The sequence below is a fragment of the Glandiceps talaboti genome, chromosome 16, assembly GCF_964340395.1.
Source record: "Glandiceps talaboti chromosome 16, keGlaTala1.1, whole genome shotgun sequence".
NCBI lineage: Eukaryota > Metazoa > Hemichordata > Enteropneusta > Spengelidae > Glandiceps > Glandiceps talaboti.
In genome coordinates, this window is record NC_135564.1 from 11,910,505 (window position 1) to 11,924,160 (window position 13,656).

Below are 13,656 nucleotides of genomic sequence, written 5' to 3' on the forward strand. Positions count from 1 at the left end.
TTGTGATGAAACAAATCTTGCACATCCTCGCGGACAAGTTACTTTGACAAGTGCCAGAATTGCAGTTGATTTATGTTGCATTAAATAATCATGCTTTTTTTCCATGACCCCCCTAGGAAATTGTGAATTTTTTGTTTAGCCCCCCCCCCCCGTTACCCCCCCCTGGAAGTAAAATCTGGACACTCCCTTAAACGTTTGTTGTACGGAAATTTAAGTATAGCAGGGTGGTTCATGATTTCGTTCAGTTGTTGAAAATGAGGTGATCCCCCCTTTATTCACTTTGTAAAAATGATGCCCCCCCCCCCCGATTTAATCCCCGGCCGTAAAAACTTCGCTCCCTTAGCTTGGAAAACGATTTACTTTTATCGTATACATAGTACATACATTTCTACTCCAGGTTAGCCCCAAATCACACAATTAAAGCATGTTTACCAGAACTAGGACGTAGCCCCCCCCCCCCCCGAATTTTATTTGGTTTAATACAAGCAGTAAAGTATTGGATAAAAATTAAACAGAAACCAACAGATTCTCTTGTAAATGAAGCATTCAAACTTGGTATAGGACACAAAACTGGGTAACAGGTATCAAGCAGATCTCAATATTAATAAATATGGAGGAGGAATGGACAGAAATTGATACAGCGGGTGATTCTAGATTAATCAATATAGCCAAAGAGAAACCAAAAGAACTGTATGACAGACAATCCATAGACATATTATACAATGATAACAAAGGACAAAACAATAAAAATAAACTCCGTACATATAGACAAATAAAAAAAAGATACTACATGTGAGAAATTTTTACATTACAAAAAATCCTCTCCATAGATCTGCTCACATATACTAAAAATAGAAACAGGTAGACACAATAAACAAGACATAGCCAGTAGAACATGCCCCATGTGCCAAACCAATGAAATTGAAGATAAGCAACACTTTATCTTAAACTGTAAAATGTTCACGGACGAAAAAAAATCAGTATTAGCACACTTTAAAATATGGCCCCCAGATTTGACAGACACAGAAAAATTCCTTAATATAATGAACAGTAAAAATGAGAATATCATTAAAGAAGTGGCTAAATACACATACACATGCTTCAAAATTAGAGAGTGGTACATGCTTAAAATATTTATGTATTTGTTTTCTCGAGGCAGCTGACAGTGTATGTGCACCGGGGTTAATAACATAACTACGGATGTGTAAAACGGAAAAACTGCTCGATTTGGGACTGTCATTTTGTTACAGAACGAGTCCTTGCCAGGTTCGTGGATTCCACATTGAACTTTTGGGGAATACAGTTAATATTCAGAAAACAGCTTGAAATAAAACTCACATCTAATATAGGAACGGATAATATATGTACCATAATTAATCACTTTAATGCGACAATTTTGAATTATATAAGCTTTCTAAGAAATGTGGCTTAATCATAGTTCAAATGATATAAAAATGAAGCTCACCTGCACTGTAAAATGTAAGTCGGCAGTTTAGCTTATATATGTCAATTGTCCGTGTACCTTTCAAAGATTTTTGGTATTAAACTAATGCAGTAGGCACATAGTAACTGGCATGCGAGGAGTCAGACGTTTTCGCTCGAAGCACAATTTATGAACAATCAGGTGATTTGGAACGTATGGGTCATATTTGGAGCAACAGAAGAATTGACGTAGAATATGTGCGTTGCTGTTGTTTGGTGAATTAGAAAGACAAGGTAGGATAGTTCATGTCAACATATCTTTATTAGCAGTACATATACATTACTCCTAAGCATGCAATTGACCTTTGAACATTTATCTTATTCCCCAGGTAGGCTCCACATATACAAGCAGGTGACATGATGGGTATTCTGTGTCAAAGTAAACGCCAATATAAACTACTGTGCGTAGTACTATTACTTCTAGCAACAACGATGCTCTATTGTTTACTGGACATGTTTTGGGTAAGCTGGTTAGTAAAGCTGCAGTATTTGCAACTGGGCCTTTGTTATAACTATATAGTGTTAGATAATAATAACATTGACTTATTTGACCAATACCCCAATCGCCGAAACGCATTGAATTTGCAAGTAACCATTCACGAGACATGGTGTGGTGGTATCTGTGACTGAAAGTACATATGTATGATCTAAAATGTGCCACGATATTGAATATTGAGTACTGCCATATATATGTATAGAGACAAGTTTGACTAACATGTTGCTTGATTCAAAACCAAGCTTTCGCTAAAGAGTTAAGCTTGTCACAACCGTGACTACCCACGATAAAAATCGACCAATTAGAAATAACAATAATGTAACAAATTTTAATAAGTAACTAAAATTTTAGCAAATACATGATTGCTTGATGAAATAAATGTCTCACTTGCAGTCAGTGTGGAATTATTAATAGTTATAATCATATTCATTCATGCATTATCATTGACATTGCGTCTATCTAGACAGTAGTTTATCTACATTGTTCTCTTTTGTGTCAAAATTAGTGATAGGTATTTTCGATAAAATATGTATAATTTTCTAACAACTGATGTGTAGTCATGAGTTGATGTTTATAATGAAATAATGAGAAAGTGAAGTCGTGGAAAAGATAGAAGACAAAGCAAAAAGGCCCTGTAAGAACATTTTCCGTTCAGTGTGCAACAATGTTTAGGGGAGAACTATATTTTTCTGTTCCAAAATTTCTCTTTTTCTGGACCAGCAAAAGTTTCTTTTTGAATGATAAACTATTTTATGTTCATGTTAAAGTGTTGCATTACAATCGTTTTTATTACAAAGCCTCTTTATTAAACAGCAATATAACTTTCTAATTTATTTCGTTTACGGCATTTTTTACTTTGTTTTTTCAACACACAAATACAAAATATTACACATTGGTTTTTAACCACTTTCATTGCAGTTGTCTTCATCACGTAGCAGCAAATATAGAGTACCACCCCTGAAGAAGGATCCTAGAGTAACACTAGGGACGTTACCATTCTTGTGTGATTTACAAGCAGAACACAACCTTTTCCACAGTGTCCAAACCACGTGGAATATATCATCAGCTGTTATTGGTAGTCGTGGTAGAACTGATCCGAAACAATCGCTATACAAACGTGTACAAAACTCCAGTGATACATTTAGAGGTGACATCCTAAAATTCCAAATAATTGCGAAAGACATTCATTGTTTGCAGCGACCTTTCGGAGGAGATCTCTGGAGGGTGACTATGTATAATCAACGAAATAAATTCGCAACATCGGGTAAAGTTGTTGACCATAACAATGGTACATACAGTGTACGTGTCTATGCTGGGAGTGGTGGGACCATGACTTTGAAATTTACTTTAGTTCTTCAAAGAGAAGCTATTCTATGGCTGGAAAATGTGTACCGTAAAACAGAAATGAAGGCTGCTTGGTTTGGAATATTCAAACAAGGAAAAGTGACAGAAAAACAAAATTGTTATATACAACGAGAAGGGACATGGGACAACAAGTGTCAGTTCCCCCATGGTGCTTTGGGAAAGACTACATTTCTGTGCGATCCACCAAAGTCTCTACCTTGCAGTACGCTGTCATTTATAGACGTCAGTCGTAAACCGAAGGGAACTGTCACGAAGGATGCAGTTACATCGAATTTGTTTAAAAAGTAAGTTCTGAAATCATCCACCGTAATCGAGAATCTTAAGCACCCAATTTTAAAAATCCCTACTTCTCACAAAAATAAGAAAGGCAACGACCTACCTGCATACCTACCTACAAAATTGTGTTCTCGAAATTGAATTTCCTTGTAACAGGCGACATACAGTATGAATGTAAAAATGGGGGTGACGAACTGTTTTGTGTGGTATGTATGTATGTATGTATGTATGTATGTATGTATGTATGTATGTATGTATGTTCGTACGTACGTACGTACGTACGTATGTATGTATGTATGTATGTATGTATGTATGTATGTGAGGCCGTCTGCCAATTTATTATACCACTTTAAAGCGCTGTATTAAATTCTGGTTGAATCTACTTGAGATGCCCACACACAGAATTTCAATGCAAAGCAAGCATATTTAATGCTCTACAATCTAGACAACATGGGCAGAAATACATGGGCCACCTTGGTTAGAAAAGTTTATATTCTTTTGGTTTTGGTTTTGCCTGGATTGCCCAGGAAGTTGGTGACAAACAACTTTTTCTTTCCACTTTTGAACTCAGAGTTAAAGACGTACTTAAACAACAATGGAAGGAAAACTTGGAATTGAAACCCAAACTTCGCACATATATTCACTTCAAGAATCTACTGGAATCTGAAAAATATCTTTATCTTAACTGTAACCGACAAGCTATTCGGGCACTTGCATGTTTACGATTATCAGTACTTCCTCTTAAAATAGAAAACGGGAGGAGACGCAACATCCCTCCAACAGAAAGGTTTTGCAAAATCTGTAACACAATATGGTAGAGGACGAATATCACTTTCTCGTAATATGCCCACTTTATAATAATTTAAGAATCCAATACTTGCCATGTGATATGTTTTTAGAACCAAATTACTTTAAGTTTAGTACGTTTATGAGATCAACCGATTCAAATTTTTGCTTAAACTCTTCAATTTTGTACATAAAGCAATCAGGCTTAGAGATAAGGTATGTTTGACGTGATTGCTTCCATTATCATTTGATTGTATATATCGATTTTCAGTGAATTTCTCTCAGAACGATTGTATTTTCAGAGTCTTTCACATTGTATTTATCTTATCATTTGTTTTTGCTCATACCACTTTTTTTCTGATGCATCCACCTTTGCATTTGGGCCGGTGGCCGTGAAACGCAAATAAAAATATGTGAGGGTTAGGGATGTGGTCAGATGGTTTAGCAATTGTCGTTCCGTCTGGTAGGAACAAATCATCGAGTTCCCTTGATAAATATAATATACCTACCTAGTTTGGGTTGACTATCAGCATCAAGAAAGCAAAGGTCATGGGCCAGCTCGTCTCTGCACCACTATCAACCAATATCGACAACGAAGTCCTTGAAAGCACTGACCACTTCACCTACCTTGGCTCTACCATCACCAGCAACCTGTCACTTGACAGGGAAATCGACCAGCGTATTGCTGCCCAATTGAGCAAGAGAGTGGGACCCCGGGAGGGGGACAACAACCAACCTCAGACCACTAAAGGTCTGAGAACCAGCTGACCATGGTGACCAAATTCAAGGTTTATCATGTGTCCTCAGGTATGGCAGTGAATCATGGACAACTTATGCTAGGCAAGAGAACCGTCTTGAGAGCTTCCACCTTCGCTGCCTACGTATACGACGAATCCTCGGTATTAGGGCTAGACCATTCGATATCCTGGGGGGGGGGGCTTGGAAGATTGGTGGAGAGTCATTATTTTTTCCCACCTGCTTGCCTGAGAATTATTTTTTTTCTCCTTCGCCTATGCTGGCAACTTCTTTGAGATATCCGGATTTTTTTTACGTCAATGTTGAACACCTACATTTGTTGCCACAATTTTCTGTTTGGTTTTCACACAGGGTAATACAGAGAGTAAAAAGATGCTGTTCTATCACACACACATTTTATTTAGAAAACTACATATTTCATACATGTTTGATTTTCAATTAAATAAACATCATTGACAGTTTTTATGCCATGGTATGATGACACACTGAAAATACAAATCGGAAACTTGATTGGTGAGCTCAGACATTTAGATAGACAGGTCAGTTTCTCCAGCTTGGGGGAATGGGGGTGTCAGTGTTATTTTCCATTGGGCCAACAAAAAGTCACTGACCCCGTGAATAAAGTTTCATAGCATCTGACAGTAAGCTGTAGAGGGAAGAGCTTTGAGACTGGGATATGTCTAACTCTTGTGTGAGTGCGTGTGTGAATGGGGGGGGGGGGGTTCTGGAGGATTTTTACTTCTAAAGGCAATGTTTAGGCCATTCACAGACACTTCCAGACAATAATTTACAAACTTTACAAGACAGCTCTAACATGTAAAAGCAACTACATAAGGTTGAAACATTTTTGAAATAAAGTTTCATAGCATCTTGACAGTAAGAGGTGGAGGAAAAAACTTTGATTTGAAACTGGAACATGTCTACCTCTTATGGGGGAGGGGGGGTTTCTAGGGGGTGTCCCCTTAACAGCTCTGGATGATTTTTACTCTTAAAGCCAATTTTCAGGCTATTAACAGACACTTTCAGACAATAATTTGCAAGCTTTACAAGACAGCTCTAACAATTTTTGTAAAAAGCAACTACACATGGTTGAAACATTTTTGAAATAAAGTTTCATAGCATCTTGGCAGTAAGAGGTGGGGGGAAGAACTTTGATTTGAGGCTTGGACATGTCTACCTCTTATGGGGGGGGGGTCCTAGGGGGTCTCCCCTAGAAGCTTTTCAAGCTTTTTTTTACCAATTTTGGTGAATCTTATTGTTGGTTTAACGAATGAGTGGCCTCTGGGGTGATGGAGTCCAAGGGGTCTCCCTCTGCCAGATCTGTAGTTTTTTGTTTCTATTTAGGCAATTTTTAGGTTATTCATAGCCTCTGAGATATATATTGCCAAGCATCGAAAAGCTAAAGTAAATATAACCTTTTTAAATAGGTTTTCCATGTTATAAAAGTGGGCCTGTAACATTGGTATAGGGGCATTGATATTGCATGTATAGTAAAGTTACTGATGTGTTAGAGCACTTTAGGAGGTCATACCTAGTGTACAATAGAAACTTGAATTTGAGTTGTGGTGTTGATACATGTAGTGTCTGAAATAAGAAGTATATCATCCCTTCTGACAAATTCATACTGAAGAGACTAGAACAATTTAGATTAAGTTCTTTTATAAACTATCCAATAGTAATATAGTAATAGTGTGAAGATTACCATTACAAAACAGTCAAGTTCACTTTTGCCCCAAAGTGCAAGATAAGTGAAGCACTGATTGTGAAACAGCCAAAAAATTACATGGCATGTTCTGTAACTAGTGTGGTAGCTAGGTAATACATGTATTATATGTATAATTTTATGTATAGTTATGTTTGAACCCTTACATGAAGTAATATTTAAACCATTTATGAAAGTAACAGAGACAAGAACAAATATATATATGTACCACAGGCTAACGAAACTGACTGGTCCCTGACATGTGTTTGAAACTGTTTGTCATGATTTGACAAGTGTCCTGGTTGGAGAGGTGCGAGCAGGTTGAACAGTATACTCGAACCTGTGCATCATTTCCCTGTCAAGATTTTTTTTTTCTAGCAGCAGTGGTCCATCTTTTTTTTCCATCACCCACTCATATCCGGATTTTTTTTTCAAGCAAATCCACTTGGCATCTTTTATTTCCTGAAATCTTCCAAGCCCCCCCCCCCAGGATATCAAATGGTCCACCCCTTACATGGCGAGACAAAGTCACCAACACCACCGACCTGGAGCCCTGAGCATGCATCTCCTCCTATGTCAGCGTAGACTGCGATGGCTGGGACACGTGCACTGAATGAATGATGGTCGCATATCAAAGGACGTTTTGTATGGTGAGCTGACCACAGGTCATCGCCCAGTAGGCCGCCCAATACTGTGCTTCAAGGACGTCTGCAAGCGTGAACTGAAACTCACAGGCATCGACTTGGACAACTGGGAACTGCAAGCAGACTACCGCAGCGGCTGGCGCTACACTATTCGAGAAGGAATAAAAAGGGGCGTGTTAAAACGCAACCAATAGCTGGAGGACAGGAGACAACACACGAAACAGTGGCAATAGATGCAGACTTTCGACCCTCTCTCCAACTTTGTCTGCATTTCCTGCGGGAGAGACTGTCATGTAAGAATTGGTTTGAGTCACTCAAGACGCTGCTCTAAATAGGACTGATCTTGACCGATCAAGGCGCTACCATTATCTCCCGAGATAGACACACACACACACACACACACACATACATACACACACACACACACACACACACACACACACATACACACACACATACACACATACACACACACCCCCCTAGGGTGATCTATTTTAGATTGTTTTGAATTATTAATTTCCAGGGACTACACAGTTTAGCCATATATAGAAAACTGGTGATCTTAAAATGTTGCCATGACAGCAAGAAGAAATTACGTTATATATGTCAAACTAATCAAATCCAAAAGAAAACAAGTTACATACCAACAATCTGATAAAGAATGACATAGCACAGCCTGGTCCAAGAATACAATTTGCTATTATCATAAAAACCACCTTTCATTTCGCACCAAACTTGTCTCTCTTTTTTTTTAGAGGAAACTACAGGTTGAACTTTTATAGCGGCTTCCTAACCTCCTATCTTCCGTTTACTTCGGAGAAAGCTGGGCTAGGTGTGAAATAATACAAGTTGGAAATGCTAGTTGTTTTCGTGTTCAATTAATTTAGGCTAATAAATAATCAACCATGCCATGGCAAATGTTTTTACTTTTATGAAATTTGCTGTACAATTGGAATTATATGTTTAATTGATACTTGGAGTGCTGTTATCTTGGATTGTGGTGACATACATGTAATGTCGATATCTATTAAATCTGTAACCATGGATATGACAACTACAAAACGGATGTAATTTTGAAAAATGAAAACGAAAGTGGATATCCTCATTTAGGTTTGAGAACAACAAACTCCTGTGCGCATTTGTTCTGCACATATTATGTGAAATTGGACTTTAAAAAAAATTAAAAAGCTACTTTGTTTATATTTCTGCTTTCCTCGTGTCATCAAAGCTTGACAATCGAATGTTACACAGTCATAACCTTTGACCTCATTGCGCTAGTAAATAGCCAGTGACAATGCATTGAAAACGTACAGCGCCCTCTCTTGCATTGAAAGAACCGTAACAGCCCAAACGATCTATCGATCATATGGTAATGTTCTTACATTTTCAAGCAAGTTTGTTCAAATTCTGAGAAACCACCGATGAATTATACCCTATTTCGGCAATTCAATTAATTATGCAAATTAGCAAACTTTATACAAGCAGCACCCATCACATCTATAGAACAGGTGCCATGTTATTACCAATATACAAACCAAGTAAGATGACAGTTTTAACGACCAGTTTTCTAAGACAGGCAGGCAGACAGACAGACAGACAGACAGACAGACAGACAGACAGACAGACAGACAGGCAGGCAGGCAGGCAGGCAGGCAGGCAGACAGACAGACAGGCAGGCAGGCAGACAGACAAACAGACACATATTATAAATTGTGTGCGTGAGTGCGTGCGTGCGTGCGTGTACAAGGAATGACGTTGCTGTTTCCCTCTTGTTTTCTCTCCAGACCAAATGCACTTGTGGACATTAACGGCCCGACGTCTCTTGAGATCAAAGGTAATTCTGGTATTTGTATATATATTCCATGATATGCACTTTATTGTTATGTTATAACAATTTGTTCGTAATTTTATAATGAACCATGAGATGTTAATAAGTCACTATTTCCAGTCAATTGATCGAAAGATATGTTGTAATTAGAAGAATGTGTTTTCACATGCATAGGCTATCGGCTCAAACTACATACACAAAAAATAGAAAACAAATTGATTATTACATATATGGAGGGAAACGTGTAACGATTTCAATGGAAACATAACTTTTGAAGTGAAAACATTTCTCTCTGATGAATGGCTTATAAATGTACCTTGCAAGTTGTTTCGGGTGATGAGTTTTTTTGTGGCCATTAAATGTAGAATTTATCCAGAGACGGATTATCAATTTTTGAGTTAGGCAGTGCTAACAATTATTAATTTTTCATAACAAATATGGTCACCATTCGGTCAAATTTGCGTATGCCGCGAAACAAAGTGACATGAATAATATGTATGTCTTACCTTTCAGCCTGAAATTGGATCGGTCAGAGAAAATTAATGTAGGGACAGACGGACTGAGCCCATTGTAATAGCTCTCCGCCACCCCTCCCTCATCTGGGGATACAAGTAAATATGATAACTATGTCATTACCAGTATATGACATGATTTTTATATTATCAGAGTGGCATTTAGGATCAGTTGTTACGGAGCCAAATCATAAGCACCATTAAATCATAAGCAACCATTAAAGTGTAAAAATTTGTAAAACGAAACAAGATATTTATCTAAATTAAATCATAGACCCTCCACCACCAACATGGAGGGATTATGATTAAATACGTTTTGAATAGTATACATTTCTAGCATCGCTGCCAGTATTTTGTTTCAATATTTGGATAGTGGAACAAATTTACTGTCATGACCTTTCACCTAGGGATAACTGTCAATATCGACGACGCAAGGCTACCATACGGTCTTCAGAACGAAGTCAATCCAATAATGGGCGAAAGACGTATTGTCTCAAGAAGCTCTCCTTGCCCATAGACTTGTCTTAGGTTTACATTACAGAACTAAAAATGAAACAACAAACTCAAAACATTTGAAGAAAACGAGACTAAATCTCCCTAGGAACTGGTCATTGTATTTCAGCTCAAGAAACTCTGTAAAATAGCGAACTCCGTGAGATGCAGTAACACTAAGACAAGTCCTGGGGCTAATTCAAATCCCAATTCTCTATATAAAACATAATATACACATGTCTCACTCCTGTAGGACATTCCTATTGAGAAGTTACAATCGAATATTCTTGATTTATAAAGGTTTAAAACGCAGTTCAAGTTTTCTTAGCATTGAACTTCGATCTGTCATCAACATGACAAATTCCATAGTTACAGATCGAAAGCTCAGTGCTAAAAACACTAACTTTGAACTGCTTGTGTGTTAGTAACCATTTGATCTACCAAGCTGGTGAACATTTTTGAATTGATCCAAGAAATAAAGTCAGTCCAACTACGACAATTGAAGTCATTAGAAATGAGCGGGAGTACATCAAATGTTGACAAATTGTGAGGTGAAAATAATGGACCTACTCAACCAGTTACTACAATCTTCAGGTGATCTTTATTAGTACCATCGTTTCGGCAATAAACAATTGCCTTCTTCAGGTTAAAAAACTCATAGATAAAAATGGATAAAATTGAAAGTTACAAAATGCTGAAAATGTGCACATTGTACAAGTGTGTACATTTTTGGTCGTCGATTATTCTTATTTCTTATTTCTCTTCAGATTCATTGAACTCTTTACCTGACTATTCAATGTATTCAATACCACCATGTAAGGCAGAGCTACCAGAGCCCCTGTCAGATGGTTACTGGCTGGAAGATCGTTGGGTATCATTGGTTTGTCAAAATAGACAATGGAAAGACACTAATGAGATACAACATTGTTTGAAGAATAAAGAAATTTATTTTCTGGGAGATTCTACAACGAGACAGTGGTTCCAAGCAATCGTCCAGCTTATTGGTTACCCAATGAATGACATATATCTGCAAAAAAAGTGGAGAGAACGTGTACAATCAATTCCAAATGCATACACAATGACTGGAGAAGACGACTACAATTGGGAGCTTCAAGATATGAAAAACAACATCACCTTGGCATTTCGCCACCACGCGTTGAGTCGCCATTGGCAAATACCCATCCACCGCTTTCCCTTTTTTGCTGATCTTTTAAACGGGCTGCAAGCTCCACAATGTAATTATATTGCTGTGATAAGTTTATGGGCTCACTTTGACTTGTGGACTTTGGAGAGTTTTCTAGACCGTCTCACCATTGTCAAGGAAAGCGTTGATCAGCTAATGAAACGGTGTCCAGACACGAAAATAGTTATTAAGGGTCCACATGAACGAAATTCTGTCAATAGTCATTGGTTGTTGTTTGATATGATAGGTACCCTTAAGCAAGTATTCAGAGGACCAGGTATTTTTTTCCTTGATATATGGGACATGAATTTTGACTATGCCTACGCCAACAAAAAGGGTATGGACATCCATATGCCTACGGAACTCATCAAAGAAGAAGTGTTCATGTTTCTTTCCCATGTTTGTCTGAAATAAATGGCATGAACTGTTTGATGACGTCAGAATACTGTAATAATAAACTAGTTTCTGAAGTGCTATACACATACAGTTTCGACTTGTTCCAAACCCCTGTGCAATTGCCGTACCACATGAACAGATCAATGTTGATTTAATATATGAATGAACGAACGAACGAACGAACGAACAAATGAATGAATGAATGAATGAATGAATGAATGAATGAATGAATGAATGAAAAGTTTTGTCTGGTTTCAAGTTTTAAAAGAATTGCAAAAACAAATTAAAAAAAATGACTGTGTAACCTGAAAGGTTTATCTTTGAATGATAGAGTTACGGGGTTTACATTTACGACCAACATCGTCGTAAACAACATCCTATTTTACGGCACCGTCCAAGACTCCTGACCAGTTTGATTTTTCGATATGCCACGGAAGAAAAATTACAATGTAGCTCTGGTTTGCGAGAATGCAAAGACGTATCCTTAAAGTTTTATCCTCTTTACGAAACTGAACTTGAACGACGCCTTATTTTCACATTATATGGCTTCAAACAAATGCAACTCAGAAATAAATATACCTCTACGGCCAAACATTGTAGTAAAACCGTTCCTTTACGATACCGTCCGAAACGCATTATTTATTGCGCTAGTGGACAAATACATTCTGCGGCTGGATTGCGAGGATGCATATCCTGTCTTCGGCGTTGACGTACTACTCAGATACGAGAACTATGATGAAAGAGTTAAAACTGAAGATTTTAGTCTAAAGAATCTCGAAAAAGGCTATTTTAATCGTCTATCTACAACGGAATATTGTTTGTAAATTATACACAGCAACAAAATTACAAGTTGGGGAAAACAGGATTACTGTATCTCGTAAACCACAGCCTCTGTAAGGGCTAGGGGCGAGATCAAATTAATGTAGGATAAAAACTAAATTCTTTTAGTTAGACTTCAAACACCCCCCCCCCCCCTCTCATTCCCTTCTAAATTGGCCAAAATTGAAAATGTTTCAGACAGCACAATCGGTATGTAGTATGTAGTGCTATGAATACAAAGCCAGTATGTAGTAGCATGTAGTGCTATGAATACAAAGCCAGTATGTAGTAGCATGTAGTGCTATGAATACAAAGCCAGTATGTAGTAGCATGTAGTGCTATGAATACAAAGCCAGTATGTAGTGCTATGAATACAAAGCCAGTATGTAGTAGCATGTAGTGCTATGAATACAAAGCCAGTATGTAGTAGTATGTTGTGCTATGAATACAAAGCCAGTATGTTGTGGTATGTAGTGCTATGAATACAAAGCCAGTATGTAGTAGTATGTAGTGCTATGAATACAAAGCCAGTATGTTGTAGTATGTTGTGCTATGAATACAAAGCCAGTATGTTGTGGTATGTAGTGCTATGAATACAAAGCCAGTATGTAGTAGTATGTAGTGCTATGAATACAAAGCCAGTATGTAGTGCTATGAATACAAAGCCAGTATGTAGTAGTATGTAGTGCTATGAATACAAAGCCAGTATGTAGTGGTATGTAGTGCTATGAATACAAAGCCAGTATGTAGTAGTATGTAGTGCTATGAATACAAAGCCAGTATGTAGTAGTATGTAGTGCTATGAATACAAAGCCAGTATGTAGTGGTATGTTGTGCTATGAATACAAAGCCAGTATGTTGTGGTATGTAGTGCTATGAATACAAAGCCAGTATGTAGTAGTATGTAGTGCTATGAATA

At 37.6% G+C, this 13,656-nt stretch overlaps 1 protein-coding gene across 1 annotated transcript; it reads left to right on the forward strand.

The window, feature by feature from the left end:
• Positions 1-610: 610 nt before the first annotated feature.
• On the forward strand, positions 611-11,936 carry LOC144447114 (NXPE family member 3-like). Its single transcript, XM_078137020.1, has 7 exons — positions 611-690; positions 1,251-1,266; positions 1,816-1,944; positions 2,897-3,627; positions 4,191-4,406; positions 4,936-5,156; positions 11,107-11,936. Exons 1-7 carry the CDS (start codon positions 611-613, stop codon positions 11,934-11,936), a joined length of 2,223 nt encoding a protein of 740 aa, XP_077993146.1.
• The last annotated feature ends 1,720 nt before the right edge of the window (positions 11,937-13,656 follow it).